We start from the raw sequence: 18815 nt of genomic DNA on the forward strand, positions 1-18815 counted from the left end.
TATGGGTACAAGGGAAGGATAAAGGGGTTGAAGAGCTCCATCATCAGTGGATCTCCTGAGCACCCCCACCCTCCCCTTTATGCTTCTATTTCCCAGACAAAGACCCAGGTAAAGGAGCACCTCAAAACTTGTATTCCGTTTTATTCCAACTCAACATACAAGGTTGACTGAGCATCTCTTCCACGCCCACTTCGGAGAGTGGTGGATATTTTTGTTGAAACACTAGATCTCCCAGTGCCATCATTTTGACTGTTCTCAAAATGAGATTTGTTTTTACTCTGTTAACATAGATCAACAATGTTCCAGGTCTTTTGACTTTTGCTCTCTCTGTATATATATCATTACTGCACTGCCATTTTATTGTATTAAAAATAGAAAAATATTTAGGAGTAATTACAACTTTACCTCCACACCCGTCAATTTGACTGCTCTATTCATTTCAATGTACATCTTTCCTGTTGGGCTTCCGTAATTGGCGCCGCTGGGCTTCCGTAGCAACTAACATTCAAGGCGGAGGCATTTGACTTTGGATACAAGCTAGATTACCACGCTGAATAAAAAAATAAAAAAATAAAAACAACTATACTAGAGAGGAGACAGCTACATTCTGAGAAACTGACAGAGGGTCTGACAAATCACAATGAGTGGTCGCTGGATCGCTCAGCAGTTTCAGACAGCAAGTCCAAACAAGACCAGCCCACCCCCTCTAAAAGGAGCCATGTATCGCTTCACTGGAATTGGTGACGCAGCTCAAGGTAGAGTAAAAGCTTATAGTAAAAAAAAAAAAAAATGCGTTCCTAGATGTGATGGAGTCATGACGTTTTTGGCAATAGAAGCCTGATAATCCAAATTAATACACCCATTTCCCACAGATAAGCAAGACAGGGGCTTTATTAGCTACTCAAAACAGTGAGCAATAACCATATTAGGCGATTCTTATTCTTATTCTTATTCTTATTCTTATTCTTATTCTTATTCTTATTCTTATTCTTATTCTTATGCTTATGCTTATTATTATTATTATTATTATTATTATTATTATTATTATTATTATTATTATTATTATTAGTCGGGAGTGCAAGCCGTCAAAATGACTGCTCGTGCTCGTGTTAAAAATAAAATCTCCACCATGACTTGTACTATACTATGTATAACTGCACTGAAGTTCGGTTGCAAGGGCAGTTAAGAGCGATTATAGATAGTCATGCATGAGTGTGTGTTTGGAGCTCGGCTTCAGTAACTCAGAGGGGAGAATAAACACGGAGCTGTCTGGTGGGCGAACAGAAAGCACAACACTTAGTCCGAATTACTGATATTAAAACGTCAGGCCGCCTTGTTGTGGATGAGACTCAGTATTGATCCCAGATGGCAGCCAGGCTAAAATACCGCAGTCTGCTGGCCAAAAAGTGTGTTGACAAGAGGAAAGGGATGACGATGGAGGGATGGACTGCGAGACTGTGTAAAAACAGGAACATTTTTGGCATTGAGAGTTTAAAAGTTTCAGGTTTCCAGATGACAAAGTTGTTGAAATGAGCGTACAAAAATGACCTAGCCTAAAATAGCCTACATGCCAGGCCAAAGTTAGCGTGTTACTTTGGGAAGAAACACTATCAACAATTTGACATGAACACCGATTTCTTGTCGTCCTGGATGAAACAGTCTTTTGAGTAGTCATGTGAATAAAGACTAAGGAAGTAATAGTAAAACAACATCACTGGATGCAGTAGCGATGCCACAAATGTACACTTAAAATGAATAAGCATTATTAGCATCAATGCTACAACATTGCTGTGTTGCACAAGTACTGTTTTGACTGCACATGTACCATACAAGTCCTATTTTTTTGTTGTTTCCATACTCATGCATTATTATTTTTAGTCAAATTAAACCAAAAGCTAGAATGAAATCAAAAACTGGCTTTGCGCAAACAAATCAGGCATTTTTCAGCTTTGTTTTTAGCATTAGCATTCACAGACAGGCAGAAGAAAAGTCCCTTATTCTTCGTGTGAGCACTTCATTAGCTTGAGCTATAAATGTGTGCACTGTGAATTGGAATTGGAAAAAAAAATACAAAAATCACACAAGTTGAGTTGTAAAAACATTATTTTTGTCGACAAATGCCAGAAATAAACTCACACCTTTTTCTATTGACAATTCCAAGCATACGTTTGATGTCAAAATGGCGGACAAGTAGGTGAAAGGAAGCACTCCACTCATTGAAAATATTGGACTTTATTTCATTTTAGTTTGCTTTGTGGGGATTATTTTGATTTTAAAATATGGTGAAATGTCGTTTGAAAACTATAACAGTCTGCCTGGTTTATATGACAGCCGCAGGCAAAAATAATACAATACACCATTTGTTTTCACTGTGTAAATGAAGCATGTGCATTGTGGCACATTACAGAAATATCAGAAATACCAGGATGGTCAGAATTGCCGATAGTAAGGCAAACTCACAAAGCAGCATACATATCTTTACATTATATGCATTATGCGATTTTTGTTACTATCTTTATGAACTTCTCTTTATGTCACAGAAGATTTTACCTGCCTCATTATGGTAACTTTGCCAAAATGTCTGAGTTAAGGCTATATAATAAAATACAGCAATGTGTATGTCCTTATTTTCTTGCCATTATAGGTTTGATGCACAAGAGGGCACTGTTTTATTAAGCACTCATATCACATGTGCCTAGTGAATTGGCCGGAAGAGTCAGAGAAAGGAATAGTACATTCCCTGATATAAGAGGGATGGGATCATGTTGCTGGTTCTTTTAGCATGCTACTGTACTTATTAGGGGTGTGAATTGCCTAGTACCTGACGATTCGATTCGTATCACGATTCACAGGTCACGATTCGATTCGATACCGATTAATCCCGATACGAATTTATAATATATTTTTCCATTCAAATTTAGAAAATACTAATCAGTAAGCTTGTAGAGTGTAAGATTTATATGAAAATGTATTATTTATTTATCTGAAATTTCAGTCTTATAGAGGTTGTAATCTGTTTCATGTGTGAACAGCATTAAAATAAAATATTAAGGCTTAATGTTCCGTTCATATAACATTCTTCCATGCTCAAGGTGTGAATCCTAACCCGAAGTCAGACGTTTTGGTGAATATTTTTCCATTAAAAATGGAAGTTTAAAAATCGATTCACACACACACACACACACACAAAAAAAAGGCAATGATGATAAGACGTTGAATCGGTAAGACTACCGAATGAACAATTCTGAGCTCTTAAAAAAATAAAAAAAATAAAATAAAAAAAAAATCGATTTTTTTTTTTATTGATTCGATTCGAGAATCGCGCGATGTAGTATCGCGATATATCGCCGAATCGATTTTTTTTTTAACACCCCTAGTACTTATCGACCAGCCAGAACTTTAAGTACGGATTCACAATGTCACTAGACCCAATACAAGGACTCTATCCAAAAGTATGGCTTTAAAAAGATCAGTATCATGTTTTATAGACCCGTTAGAGACATTAATTTTATATATATTTACATAGTTTATTATTGTGATTTTAGTTTTCAGTGGTGCGAAACTAAACTGAACCCAACTGAAATGACCACAATAATAATCAATTGACTGATTAAATGTTGTAGCAGTTGGTGCGCACACAAGACTGGAGTGACGATTTCAGGTGTATTTGAGGAAATGCTTGAGGGTTTGACCCAAGTTGTACAATTTGCATTCACATTTTCTGCATGATTATGTTTTTTTTCCCCCTTCTTTTTTTCTCACCTCTTATCTGTGGAGCTGGAGGCTTGGTTCATCTCACTGTTGGAGATGAAGTTTCGGATTTCTGAGAAGTACGAGTCCTCCTTCTCATCTAAAAGTGCATGATTGTCAGGCTCGGAGTTTGGCGAGGAGATGGTGGTTCCTAAGCTGGAAAGCATCCCAGACTGTTGGCTCACTGGTGAGGAAAGTGTGCAGACATACACATCCGCGCACATTAAAAACGATGTCATGTACGCACGCATGCACACAAGTAGACAGCGTATGTTTACTTGAATAATTATCAGACATATTGGACATGGCAAAGTAGGGAGAATAATATGAATATTATGAGGGTTAAAATCAGGGTTATTATAGGAAGTCATGTTTAAGTGCTGCCAATTTCTGTAGTATGTTTAATAAAATAATAAATACATCAAATACATCTGTCTGTCACAGCAATTTACAAGATTTTAACGAGAAAAAAATGACACATAATGACCCTTTCTTGAGGGTTTATGCTCTCATTTTGAAATGTTAACCAAACAGATACTTTCAATAAAACTATTGAAAGGCTTATTCACTTTAAAACGTCATTGGAGTGGCAGCCATAGATGCAGTGAAGGTGCTGGGCACCCAGAGGCTGTTTTTGGCAAAGCAGATGGAGAAGTAATAAGAATTAAGTGTGAACTCTTGAATGAAGTGGCTTTCCCATTTTGCGTGTTAGGTTTGTTTGCGCTCACGTCACTAAAATGTTTTATTAAGGGCAAGATTTAATATTTTCCAAATGGCTAATGTGTACCGTTCATCAGTCAGCCCATTAACAAGGCAAGTTAAATAACTGCAATGAAGTCTCTATTAAGAGAGAGTCCTACCAGGAACGTTCTCATGCTCGTGTTTCTTGAGATGGCGGTCCAGGTTGGTTTGCTGGCCGAAGCAGCGGTTGCACAGGTGACACTTGAAGGGTTTCTCCTTGTTGTGGATGTTGCGAACGTGGCGTTGCAGGTTGGACGAGATGCTGAATGAGCGGTCACAGTACTTACACCTGCAGGGCACACAAGAGAGCTGGTGAACACCTGCAACACTGTTCATCAACTTGTATCTCTGCATTTGGAAGGTGGACAGTCTCACAGTGGGGCCTTGGGATTAGAGCTGTCAAAAAATTACATTTTTGAAGCAGATTAATTACATCTTAGAATATTCATTAATCACCATTAATCGCTTAATTAAAAAGGCTTTTTTTAAACAATGTGTTTTGCCGCCAAATTTGACGAGCACCTGTTATGTGTTAATTCTTTTTGACATTTAATGTTATGACATCTACAACATTTTTTGACCCACTGCACATTACTTGAATAATTTAAAATATTAAAAAAATGACCTCAATAGTTTGACATGAACAAATATTCTGAATGTCATACGCAAACATAAATGCTTTACATTAATGTCTGTAGATGTAGTTATGTTTATTGCTCAAAACAACCTGTTCTACCTTTAACGTAACCATCCGCTGTCAGAGAAAGGATCATGTGTGGTCAAAATTAGTAGTGTGATTAATCTGCATTAATACATGATCAATGCGATTATTTTTTTGTGATTGATTAATTAATTAGTTAACATTTTAACTTTGACAGCACTACTTGAGATACAATATAATTTGTTCTATGACCACTTTTAGAACTTATCACATCTGTATCTGAAAATCATCTTTCCCCATTGAAATGAATGGAGATGCCATTATCCAGTCTAGCCACCCCCCCATAAAAAAAAAACAACAACAAAAAAACATTTGTTTGTGTATTATGATTTTAATAAGAAAAACAGTACTTTATAAGAACATATAGAGTAATCATATAATTAAATAGAAAAATACAGATATACATAGAGATGGTGGTCAACAAGCTGTGGTAATATTAGTTGCTCTTTTCAGAGGATAAAGAATGTAAGCATGTGATTATCATTATATTATCTGTTTTACCCACATTTTTAGCCCGCCTATGCTATTTTGCAATGTTTGTTAGTGCTAAGCTAAGGACAATTTTCAAGAGCAGCTATGTGATTGTTTTAAATCCCGAACATGTTTCTAAAAATAATGAATAACGTAATACAAATTTGTGTGTGAGAGAGGGAAAGACAGACAGAGAGAGAGGGGGGGGGGGGGGGGCAGACAGAAAAGACAACTGAGGGACAAAATGGCAAACAAACAGAATTACAGAATCCACTAGACGCACAGATATCCTGCAATGCACTTGAGCAGTTGGCGTTGAGGGTATGCCTTGCTCAAGGACACTTTTGCAGTGCTCACAGAGACGGAGAGAACTCACAGTTCCGACTTAATATTTTGATCTATAGTGGGTTTGGAACCCAAACCTTTTAGTCCCCAATATTTACATACTGAGCAACTCATTTCCATTCCCCAAATGAGAAAACGCCCCCCCCCCACACACACACACAAAACATGATGTCAAATACCTGTAAGGCTGTTCGCCTGTGTGCGTTCGCAAGTGTCTGGTGAGGTTTGCTGAGCGAGGGAAGATTTTCCCACAGTACCTTCATGGGAGAATGGACAGAAAGCAGGAAGGGGAAAGAGAAGCAGAAACAACTATTCATTTTACCATTGTTTGAAAAAAAAGTCATCAGCGACGTCGTGTGACACCGCAGGGCGCTGACCTGCAGGCGTAGCGTTCCTTGCCCTTGCGGAGGATGGCATCCGAGAGCGAAGGAGGAGGCGAGCGGAAATTGAAGAGTGGGTGAGCCGAATGTTGCAGTGAATTGGGCGGCATGTCCAGTTTTAGTGCACCAAAGCTTTCCAGTTTTTCCGTCATGTTCTCCATGGCAGACATCTGGAGGGATGAGGAAGAGAGGATGGTTTATTTTTGGTAGTTTGCATGTGTTGAAAATACAGACGGAATGAAAAAAACAAAACAAAGACAAGACATTGCATACTGAATGATGCAAATAGGAGGTGGAAAGTGAGCTGTTGTCAAAAGTACACCCCCACAAACAACCCTCCTGTCTCCCTTTAGCCTCTGCTTTATTCGCCACGTCTTCACGCGTCTAGTTAGTCTAGCAAACTGACTAAATGAGTCATTCAAAAATGTCCTGATGCTGCACAATATAGTTTAAAATAACCCCCAAATGATTGCTGGGTCCCTCCCGCGAGAAGCTTGTGAACAAAAGGGAGGTGGGGGGGGGGGGGGGGGGTGGGTAGTTATGTAGGAGTTTATTTGCCAAAAACAGCTTACATCCTTCCTTTTTTAGTGAATACAGGACGGGAGAGACACAGGGACAGACACTCCGTCTCAATGTGTTTATTCACAGTCTGAGAACAAGCAAAGGGCGGGTGGGTCGTGGTCTGATTTTGTCATAAGACTGAATTAGAGGTAGCATTGTTTTTGGCTCACTGGGAAGCTTACGTGCTTAGAGAAAATACGATGACTCAGGTTTAACTAAGTGTCCTGAGAAAAATTTCAAGATTATAACAAGGATTTTGCAACACAGAAAGCTTTTATCTCATTTAGAGCCAGGTTGATTAACAAGTGGTTTGTTTGTATGTCTCAGACAAAGTTCTGAGGTTTTGGGGTTCTAATCTTGGCTCTGGACTTCCTGTGCGGAGTTTGCATGTTCTCTCAATGCTTGGATGGGGTTTCTCTTACTCTAGCTTCCTCCCATATCCAGGAAAATGGGCATCACTATGAAATATTTACATAATTAACTATACCACTATTTTTGTTTTGTCTAACATACTAGGCGTTGTATATTTCAATTTATTTCAATTGTTATACCACTCATAGTAAAATGTAGCGATTCCATCTGTCCACATATGCTCCAGATGTGTGTATTGCAAAGTCACAGTTGATAGAGGACACATATTTCCAGGTCAGATTTTAAGCAGTTTCCCCAACAAGAGCCCCTTATTCTCCTGGACACAAACACAGGATGTCCTTGATGGACACACTGCTATTATCTAGCCGGCCAGTCCACAACGTAGAAAAAAGAACAACTTGGAGGGGGTTTAGGTATGAGCTGGCCTGTGGGCTCCCACTACATGAAACAATGCCATGGCTAAGATTAGTGAGGATACCATTCAAATGCTTACTATTCATTAAAAAAAAATATATTAATACTATCATTCTTTGCAATCAAGATTTGTAACGGCAGCGAGGGTCTGGGGAGAGTCGAACAATGTGAGTGATTATCAAAGGGCTGCAATAACAGGCTGTGTCTTCTGAAAAAGGTAGAAGTGACGAAGTACACAGGCGCCATTCAATAAACAAAGGAAGAAGTCATACAGCCCTTGAGAACATAACATCAACAGTGTGGAATGATGGCGTATGCAGCCCTATCAATTCAGGTCGTAGCAGCGTGGGAGGGAGAAGAGACGGATATTCACATAACGTATGTTTTGTCGATACTAATGATACTTGATCGCATCTGGTAATCAGGGACGGACTGGGAACGATATTCGGCTTGGAATATATTCGTCAACTGGGGTGGCGGGGGGGACTACCTGCGGATGGAAGAGCTGTGGTGAAGGCCTGAGGAACTTCTCCTTTAGAGCTCCTACAGGGTCAAGTAGTTTCCTTTTCTCCACCCTGCTGGACCAACAACAAGGCAGAGGGTTACGTACCAAGGTCAGGGATCATCTGCAGCGTTACTGCAACAATGTTTGACATGACATATGACATGTGGAAGTAACACTTTGTGGTCTAATCGGGGAAGAAATACCTGTATATTGGGTCCATGAAGAAGGCGGAAGGTTTGGCGTAGTGCAGAGGAGGTGGTTGGTGTGGTTGTGGCTGCTGATGCGGCGCAATCGGGGATTGGTGCAGGGACTGGGAGTGAGGAACTGAAAAACTGGGAGTTTCATCCTTGATGGACGCTCCCTTTGCGACTCCATAGATGTGGTTCTTTTGATTTTGCGGTTCAGCTGCTATGCCATTGTGACCTCCTCGGCTTCTGTTGTTAATACTGAGGTCTAATGGTTGCTCCTCGCTGCTAGATATGACTGAAGAGCCCCTGCTACTCCCAGTATTTGTGTTCGGGTTTGAGGGGTTAGATGGAGTTGGAGGAGATAACTTGGTCTCTTTAGGCTTTGTACTGAGATCAAATGGTGATTCTACAGCAGGGACAGGTGTGCCAAGTGCACCTGAAACCATCTTATGTAGCTGCTCACGAGGCAACTTGGGATCTCCCTTAAAGAACAGGCCAGGATTGAGGGCACCTCGGTCAGTGCTAAAGGGGTACAGGGAGCTGTGGAAATTGGGTAAGAACTGGAAGGGAAACATGGAGTGGTAGGGCAACGGACCCATCTTTTTCTCTTGATGAAGACCTATCAAGCCAGGACCAAAATATTTCTCAGCAATAGAAGCAATGGCTTTGATGGAATCAGTGGTGGCTGCGTTAGCATTTGTGATGGTGGGTGGGAGAGCTTGCTCGTCAGGCGGCGGAAAGAAAGAGTGCTGTGCTGACACTGGAGACAAAAAGGGTCGGTCAATGGAGAGGTTGCCTGAACTAGAAACCGCTGGAATCGCTGCGTGGTTTGCGTCCTCTAACTGGTGACCATCTTGGCTTGATAGGACCCCTGGTGGCTTTCTTCTTTTGCCATTGTGCTCACGTTCACTATCTCCATCACTCTCTAGGTCAGAGCCATCACCCGAGGCTGTACCAGTTGTGGTGTCCAAATCTGTGCCGCTTGTAGTGTTAACATCTTCCAGGTCACTGCCATCTGAAATGTCTGCCATCTTAGATTTAGTCTTTACCTCTCCACCAGAGGACAAATCCAGTTTATTCTCGCTATCTTTGTCCTCAGCCAGACTCACACCATTGCCCCCATTACTGTTTGTTGAGCTAACTAAAGACAACGGAGGTCCATCTAGAGGACTCTGAGGCAGTTTGACTTCTTGAGTGCTGTTGCTAAGGGGCGTCTTCATCATTGGACTAGCCGGCAATAGAGGCGGCCGCGGATACAATGATGGTGGAAAGATGCCTGGGAAACCATGTGGGAGGGACGGGAATCCATGGGGTCCTGGGGAGAACGGCAAGCCAGCGTGAGGGTGAGGTCTGGATGGGAAGTAGTCAGTGAAGCCTAAACCTGACTGGTTCAGACCAGGTAGGTGAGGATGGTGGGACTTGGCCTTGGCCATTATAGGACTGGAGCTCATGGGGATACCAGGATTGAACATTCCTGGGGGAGAGCCGTAATGGTTCTTGCCCTCGCAGAAGCGGCGGTGCTTGTTTAGGGAGGAGGTAGTGCTGAACAACTGACCGCAGTCCTTACACTTGATCTGAGTGCGGCAGTCGGCGTGCATACGCTTGTGGCGGCAGAGGTTGGAGAATTGGGTGTAGGATTTGTGGCACACCTCACCTGGGGGTGCAAGAAGACGCAGCCCATCAGGGCCTGGTTAAACCCTTTTTAACACTGTCTCTAACTGCGTAAACCAAATTAACCACAACATAGGCAAGAAATACATGTGAATGGAAATGTGGGGTGACTATTACAAAATAAACCCCTTCGGACCCATAGATGATTGCAGTGTACATGCCACATCTGCTTGTCTAAAGCAATAAAAACTAATAATAATAAACTTAATAAATAATAAACATAATTTGGATGATGTCAACAATTCTGATCCATGATTGGATCCTAGCTAACCAATCACATGTTAAAAATGTTACATATAAGCTTGGTAAGTTTACAACACGTTACAGCCATACTATCCTGGCATCCACTATAACAAATAAAAACATGAGATAACCCCCATTTTTTCCTCATGTTCTTAAGTGAGAAAAGAGTCTAAATCAGTAAAAAATAAATAAAAAAAAAGCCCTGCAAAAAAAAAAAAAAATGTGGTTCTGAAGGTGTTACATAATGTAAACGAAAGACTCCTAGAAAAGTACAAGGTGGCATCAAATCCAGAGACTATACACATCAAAGTAAAAGCATGCAGGACTCTCACTTACAGATAAAAGGTTTGACACTGCTGTGGATGTGCTTATGCTGTTTGAGGCCTGATGAAGTGGCAAATGTCTTGCCGCACTCGGGACAAGTGTGAGCTCGTGCCCCCACATGTTGGGAGCGGATGTGACGCTGTAGGTTGCTGGGATCTGTGAAGACCTGTCATGTAAAAAAAAATGATACAAAGACAATATTCAGCATGAATTTCATGAGCACCACTGACAATTTATTTCATTGCAATTTTGCACACTTTTGCTGCAACAGAATTTCTTTGCAGATCTTTAGGATGGACAATAAAACCAAATGGAGCAGAATTTCTGATCAGGAAAGGCCTGAGTGTCCAGTGCACCACTTACGTGCCGGGTATGTTGTACCTTATCACAATTTTCACACTCAAAGCGCTTGCCGCTGTCATGTGACATCTGGTGGCGAATGAGGTTAGACTTCCAGTTGAAAGCTTTGGGACACTGGTCACACTTGTACTCCCGCTCCTCCGTGTGGACTATCATGTGCTGGCCCAGACTTTATGTGGGACAGGACAAGCACAATGAAACAAACTGCGGATTTTCAACGCTTTGTTTGAACTTAATGGAATGCTGGTGTCACAATTTTGTTCACCTGTACTCATTTGGGAAGATCTTCTCACAGTCTTTGCACTCGTGGACAGGCTCATCGCTGTCCTCCCGCTCCTGTTTGAAGTCTTCTCTGAGGGTGTCAAAGATGGAGCCCGCACTAGAACAGGAATATTTCTGGTGTCGCCGCAACTCGAGCGTTGATGAGAAGAGCTCGTCACAGTCTTCACAGCGGTACATCTGCTCATCTAAATGCACAAAACACAGCTGCCCAGTCACTACAATAGCCTAAACAAATACATCTTAACTAGGGCTAGACTGGCATAAAAATCGGCTCTGGTATTTGACTTATGCCCACTATCCCAGACCAACCTGGCCTTGGCCCAGACTGCTGACCTAACATTTAGTTATGTCACTGATATAGATTCAGGTTGCTGTCTATATTTGAAATGGATTAATGGACTAGTCCCCCTAAATTATGGGCCAGTCTCTTGGGGTAACATGGAGGAAAATAATAATTAAAAGGCATTGCATCGGCTCCAAAAGATGTCACCCTACTGGGCATCTGCCTTGTATGCCGGATGGCCAGTCCAGCCCTGATATTAACTCTTCAATGTCAAATCCTTTTGCTGTTGTTTTCTTAATTGACCTTGAGTCTGAATTACAGCACATTTACGAAATGTTTATCTTATCTGTCTTACTGTATATAGCAATGTATCTCTGCCCAAAATGAAAATTGAGATAGGGCAGTGGTCTGCACCCTGTGGCTCAGAAGCCGCATTTGGCTCTTTAGTCCCGCTCCTCCTGTGAATCTCTAAAAAAAATTAGAATAAATTAATATTTTTTTTACAATTATTATATTTTATATATATATATATATATATATATATATTATTTTTCATTTTCTTTAGATAAAATATTATTAAAATTAATTAATGATTAAATTAAAATAATAATAATAATTATAACTATAAAAAAAAAAGTACAATTGTTTACGTTGTCGGAAAAAGAAGGATGAGGGGTAGTTGAAAAGTTTAAAAAGAAATACCTAAAAATGTCCAAAAAGGAAGAGGAAAAGCAGGAAATAATGTATAAAATGTTCATGAAAAAAGGCAGAAAAAAAATGACCAAAAAATGTAAGAAGAGAGGCAGAGGACGATATGTCCATAAAATTGCCACAAATTGCAGAAATTTAACAGATAAGCAGAAAAGTCTAAAAATGTATGAAAAATGAAGCATGAAAACTTGCACACACACACCCACACACACAAAAAATAATCCCAAAACGGAAGACGAAAGGTAGAAGAAAATGAAGTCCCAAAGTATTGGATGCTGCATATTTTTCGGTTATGGTGCAGCTCTAATAGTCAAACGGCTATAATCCCATTCATATTTACATTTGTAAAAGTTCATTAATATAGTTTGTCCCATTTTTAAAAATAAACAAATAAATGAAATGAAATGAAATGAAATACTGAGCTCTTGTACTCTCAATACTTAGGCTAACAATAACATGTTGTTTCATCACAATGTTCAAATGTTTTCCGGCTCCAGACAAATATTTAGTTATTTTTTTTAGCCTAACATGGCTCTTTTGACAGCAAATGTTGCTGACACCTGAGATAGAGGTATACATAGCCTACCTAATCTGTACATTTATTGGCATCAATTGCCTCTCTCCAGGTTAGTTACATCTAAATTGAGTCTCATTTAAGTGGTAAAACCAACAACCCCGCCATTGACAACTGCATAAAATGGAAATCAATTAGCTGGGAAAAATAGCCTTCATTAACACCATTAATTGCTTGTTAGGGAAAGTGTTGCAGGGGCTGCATGTGTAGACGGGAAACAATAGGGACCACTCTGCCTCTTGCATGTTGATAACCTTTACAATACTTCTCACCAACAAGGTCAAACACATAAAATCTCAGGCCAGTCCTTTCAATAGCGAGTTCCTGAGCCCGAGTCCAAGTTCAACAGCTCAAGGGGGGAAAGCCCAGTAGAGACTCTTTGTGCACAGCAATAAGTGTACATGTGTGCGTGTGAACAATTTCCCAGAAAGAAAGACTGTAAGGCTGGAGGAACAAAGGTAAGCAGGGCCACGGTGGCGCCAAAAGCACACACCTGCCATCCCATAACGTACACACCCATCCATCATTTCAATGACTGACTTATACAGTGCAATGCTCACCTCATATTCGACTGTGACCGCTTATCCAGCTGGACCTTCTTGGGCACATTAAAAGAGCATTAGCTTAGCAATGTGCATGTGCCCAACCTTGAGGAGGAGGGGGATAAATGACCTGCTGGTCAATGGGCCATTACACTAGGCTAAAAAGTGATGCTAAAAAGCACACTTTGACACCAGTGTGCACATGTTCCATGGAAAGCCATTTGTTTCTATACTTTCATGCAACTTCAGCAAGAAAGTATGAAGGCCTCCCTTGAAGTTCATAAATGCTCGAAAAGGTCAGTCAAGTGTGCATTCAAGTGCACCCAAAGCATTTTTTTCCCCTACTCATCTCACTGCAGGGTTTTAATGAGGAGGCTAATGACTGTGGGGGAGATAATTGGAAAGACGATTATGTGCAGTTTAGCAGCTAATCTGGGACCATGGGTGATGTCTCAAGGGACTCTTCAAGTTCTTTACTCTAAATTCCTGCTCCCATAAACCGATGAAGAAATCACGCTGAGCTAGCAAGACTCAGACAAACACAAATGTTTGAGAAGAATTGTAAACTACTTTTGATGGTGGTGCAGCTCTTTTATAAACTCATTCACAAGCAAAATTTACTTTTTTGTTGCAGTTTTTTTAAATTAACTTGCTTCCCCTTTATTTAATCCTCTGTTAATTAAAACACACGCCGCACGCACGCGCTCACACACACGTGCGCGCACACGCGGGCTGGCGTTAGATTCTGAGAGGGATTGAACAAATCATTTACAGTCAGTCACTGCTTCTATTCAACAATTATGCACGCACACTTTTTTACTTTCTCGTGGTAATATCCGCATTGTTTAATAAAAGGAAAACTGCGAATTGGATTTTGTATAGCATTGCAATGGAAAATGGCTAACGAAAAAAGAAAGAAAGAAAGAAAGAAAGAAAGAAAGAAAGAAAGAAAGAAAGAAAGAAAGAAAGAAAGAAAGAAAGAAAGAAAGAAAGAAAAAGAGTTATTCAGTAACAGGATTTGTTTAAAAAGTGTTCCTCTTGAAGGCAAATATTTTGTCCAAAAGTTATAAATTTAGATAGATTTCACAAATCATCTTGTTTCAAAAAAGAAAAACGAAATGCCAAAGTAATAATAATAATAATAATAATAATAATAATAATAATAATAATAATAATAATAATAATAATAATAATAATAATAATAATAATAATAATAATAAATCTTGTTGGAACTGTGTACTTGAAATATGTGAAAGTCTGAGGCTAATTGTAATTCCTTAAAGTTCCAACGAATTATTTCTGTTGGCTTTCAATGCATTCTCTTCAGTGAAATAAAACAAATCTATTCAGCGCTGTTAATGGCAAGTCCGTTAAAAGTTTTAATTCAATTGAGTTCCTTTTTAAATACGTTTGGAATATTGCCATTTATTGAGGAAACACCATCTCTTCCCCGTCCAAATTGTAGTGGGTGATGCATGGGCGTCAAAGAAGAACAAGCTGCACTTTTGGACGTATATGTGCGCTAATGAGGCGCAATAGTTGACTTACCTTGTAAGTTGGGTGCCATCGATCCCTCCGGGAAAATGCCGTCCTTCATATAAACTAAAAGCTCTTCCCCTGCATCGATGTCCCGGACGGTTTTGTAATAAATCTATGGAGAGAGAGAGAGAGAGAGAAAGGCGAGGGCATATTTACAAAGTCAGAATGAGTAGAAATTACTACATAAATTATTATTATTATTATTTTAGACAAGGCCAATGGTTCGGATTCAGACAAAAAATACTGAAGTTTATCGATACGCCCTACATTTTTTTTGTACTCAAATCAAAGCAAAAACCGTTTCCACAATTGACAGCACACACTCGTGTTTAATATTTATTAAAGTATTTTAAAAATAAACCAAACGAATAATTCTATAAACCGTCCGCAATTGCACGCCTGCATGTGCAATTGTTTTTATTTGCAGCCGCAACAAAATGTAAGATTCAGATTTTCACAACATGAATAATTTATTACAAATTACAAAATAATTTTAAGACAGCTTTAATTCAATTCTGAGTGATATCTAAATATGACAACCCGTCGTACACAACATCAGAGATCAGACACATTTTCTAAAGCAAAAAACAAATATGATATGCACACATTAAACATTAAAACAACAATTAAAATGTATATACCCAAATAACCAAACAAATCCATGTCGAGAATAATTTTCTTAAATGAATCACCTCTGCGCAGCCAGCTCGACAAAGCTTGCCATGTGAAGTGTGGCCACATGGGGGCTCTCTACACCAATTGAAGGCCGCGTCGCCGGCAACTAGCAACCCCCCCAACCCCCCCGCACACACTCGCAAAAACACCCGCAAAAACATAAAACTACTTCCAAGAGTTGTACGAAAAGGTGTTATGACACATGCAAGCAGGGTATTATTATTATTATTATTAATATTATTATTATTATTATTATTATTATTATTGTTGTTGATCGTCGGAGCCCTGACCTGTCTTTTCTCCGTGAGGTGAAATAGTTGAGAAAGTTGCGCGGCGGTGCGGAGAGCCTCCAGCTGCACGAGCACTTCGGTCCCGGTGGAGTTGGCGACGCAACCCATACTCGCTCCACCACAACTCCCAGTCCCGGTCGGGGGGGAAGCCGGCCGGCCGACGGACGTAGCAGACGTCGCGGTGCGGCCCGGCGGTTTTGCGCACCTCCGGTGACAAGTTGGACAAGTTGGCCTCTGCCGCTGCTCGGACTTTTCTCTAATCTAGTCACCGAGCGTCCTTAAAGATGATGATGATGAAGATGAGTCCCCCCCCCTCTCTCTCTCTCTCTCTCTCTCTCTCTCTCTCTCTCTCTCTCTCTCTCTCTCTCTCTCTCTCTCTCTCTCTCTCTCTCTCTCTCTCTCTCTCTCTCTTGGTTCCTCTTCACGGCCCCCGGTGCTCTCTCTCGCTTTCTCTCATTCTCTGTCTGTGTCGCTCTCTCTCGCTCTCTATGGTTGCCCCCACCGGCCACTCCTCCTCGTCTTATCTTCAGCCAAAAGCACGGAGGACCACTCCCTCCGCAGCCAAAAGCACGGAGGACCAACCCACCCCCCCCATCAGTAGCACGCATCTAATATTGATGTGCGAACTGGATAAAAGAAAACCTGCGTGACCCTCACGCGCTCAGTCTCGCGCAGACACCCGAAATAAACACGCACAGAAAATCTTTTAAACAATTGATTGGCAATGTTCCCAGAATTGATAGTCTTATAATTAAAATGTAGAATAACAAAAATATGTTAAAGTTAAAGATGCACGCTAGTCACCTTTTATACATGTACATTTTATCAGTTCATGTTTTATATATATATATATATATATATATATATATATATATATATATATATATATATATATATATATATATATATATATATATATATATATATATATATATATATATATACATATATATATATATATATATATATATATTAATTAATTTATTAATTTTTAATTTGGGGGAAAATGTCTTAAAACAATCAAAATAAAGCACAACAATAGAGTAAAAATAAAAAATAAAAAATCCTGAGTATGTCTAGGTGTGCGTGTCGGTGTGTGTGTGTACTCGATGTATGTGTTTCCTTTTCTACAGTAGGGCCCACACACTCAGATCAGTCCCGAGTCTCCACATCGCTGTCCAGTGTCCAGAGAAAAAGGCGTCTCATCGATCAATGCCAGCTGCAGGGCCCACAGTAAACCCCCACTGTGGGCCTAGACGCACACAGACATCGGCGAGTGTGCGTGCATGTGTGTGTGTGGGTCTATTGATAAATCCATCTAGGGGCAGAGGGCAGATCAAACAGGGGGCTTCGCTCCTCAATACAAAAGACGAAGTAGTGCGTCGAAGGTGGACATGGTTCATCATCAACATATTTCACTGCTGTCAGCATCTTTGCTCTCACCAGGTGCAACAGAATACATGTACCATATTTTTTGATTAATTGGAAGGCCATCATTGAAGGGCTTTAAATATTACAGTCTCCACATTTACAAGTGGGACACGTTTAAGGCAAAAATGTCATTTTCCAAATTAAACCACTAGTAAAATTAATTATTTACAATGTTGCAATTATGTAAACAAAAGAACCCGACCTTCTTGTGTTTTCTTTCCAAGGCCTGCATTTGAATTTGCAGTGCGCACACACATTTTCATAAACTCATGCATTGTGCATGTAAAAGGCCCAAGAAGGCAAATCACTGAACACCCTGCTAAAAAACACATTTTAGCACTGAGTGGCCGTGTGTGTAAATAAATGATGGGCTCATAACTGTGACGAACCAGTGGCCAGGAAAACAAAAGCAAAGCCATTTTCCAGGTACAAACTGCAAAACGCATCAAAAAGCAACACAACACGTGACCTTTACCTTGTGCGCAATTTTCGACGCTGCACTGATTCTTTCATTTGACATCGTGTGGCAGTGGCAGGGGGCACTGATGTGAAAATCTTAAAAGGATTAGGCAGGTTGGTGTCGCCAGCCAATTGGTGTTTGTCAATCTCGGAGGCCCCCGCGTGTTCCTCTCTTTTTCTCTCAAAATGTCTGAAGCTTAAATGGACACGGTGGCCCGTTCGTGTGACAGAGTGACAGGTGGCAGCTCAAGACTTGGGGACGGAGAAAGGAGACAAAAGGGCGACGAGGCACAAGGACGATCTGGCTATGTGGGCAGGGATTAGGAAACAAATAAGAGTGGAGTGACAGGAATGTGGAAACGCGCAAAAGTGAGTCATATGAAAGCATTCGGCTCTTGTCGTACGACTGTCATGTCACCTGTCATGTCATCTTATGACATTGATGGTCAAGTTTCACTTCTCTTTGGCCCTTGGATAAACTTATATTCTTTTTGCTCCTTCAGATACACTACACGTATGACCAACACAAACTTAGAATCGGGACAAATGTGAGCATTGTGTTGAGTGTTATTTCGCTCCCAAGTCATTTACCACAATCCAAATGACAACCACTGAAAAGTCGTTATCAGACAAGCTAACAGTTAGCCTAGCTCCATCTACAGTATTTCTTCTTCTTCTACTTCTACTACTACTACTACTACTATTATTTCTTCTTCATGGTATTTTCTCACAGTCTGGATGCCCAGTGGAACCATGCTGCCTCTCAAAGGTCAATCTTGGTACTATAAAAAAATATCTGGTTTGGTGAAGAAGACTATTATTGGTGGACATGTGTGGTGTCACTGGTGTGCTATGTTGGTCCTGTTGGGTAAAGCCTAAAATATAGTCATTTTTATTTAATTTGTATTGTTGTTGTTTAGTGGTTTAGGAACAGTAGAATTGGAGTAGCTCTTGTCCGATGGCATTCAATCAAGATGTGAAGC

At 40.3% G+C, this 18815-nt stretch overlaps 1 protein-coding gene across 8 annotated transcripts in view; it reads right to left on the minus strand.

The window, feature by feature from the left end:
- prdm16 (PR domain containing 16) overlaps positions 1 to 18815 on the minus strand; it is a 213304-nt gene that overhangs the window by 8675 nt on the left and 185814 nt on the right. For 2 of the 8 annotated variants that reach the window (XM_077514583.1, XM_077514589.1), the window contains exons 5-14: positions 14987 to 15089; positions 11312 to 11513; positions 11050 to 11215; positions 10699 to 10852; positions 8464 to 10135; positions 8246 to 8333; positions 6406 to 6578; positions 6208 to 6285; positions 4611 to 4780; positions 3763 to 3934 (exon numbers count right to left, since the gene is read on the minus strand). In XM_077514583.1, coding sequence (XP_077370709.1) covers positions 3763 to 3934; positions 4611 to 4780; positions 6208 to 6285; positions 6406 to 6578; positions 8246 to 8333; positions 8464 to 10135; positions 10699 to 10852; positions 11050 to 11215; positions 11312 to 11513; positions 14987 to 15089 — 2978 coding nt within the window. Of the gene's footprint in view, positions 1 to 3762; positions 3935 to 4610; positions 4781 to 6207; positions 6286 to 6405; positions 6579 to 8245; positions 8334 to 8463; positions 10136 to 10698; positions 10853 to 11049; positions 11216 to 11311; positions 11514 to 14986; positions 15090 to 15942; positions 16212 to 18815 lie in introns of those variants that run through there. The other 6 variants (XM_077514590.1, XM_077514591.1, XM_077514588.1 and 3 more) reach the window with 6 other exon arrangements.

The sequence above is a fragment of the Festucalex cinctus genome, chromosome 2 (assembly GCF_051991245.1).
Source record: "Festucalex cinctus isolate MCC-2025b chromosome 2, RoL_Fcin_1.0, whole genome shotgun sequence".
Lineage (NCBI taxonomy): Eukaryota > Metazoa > Chordata > Actinopteri > Syngnathiformes > Syngnathidae > Festucalex > Festucalex cinctus.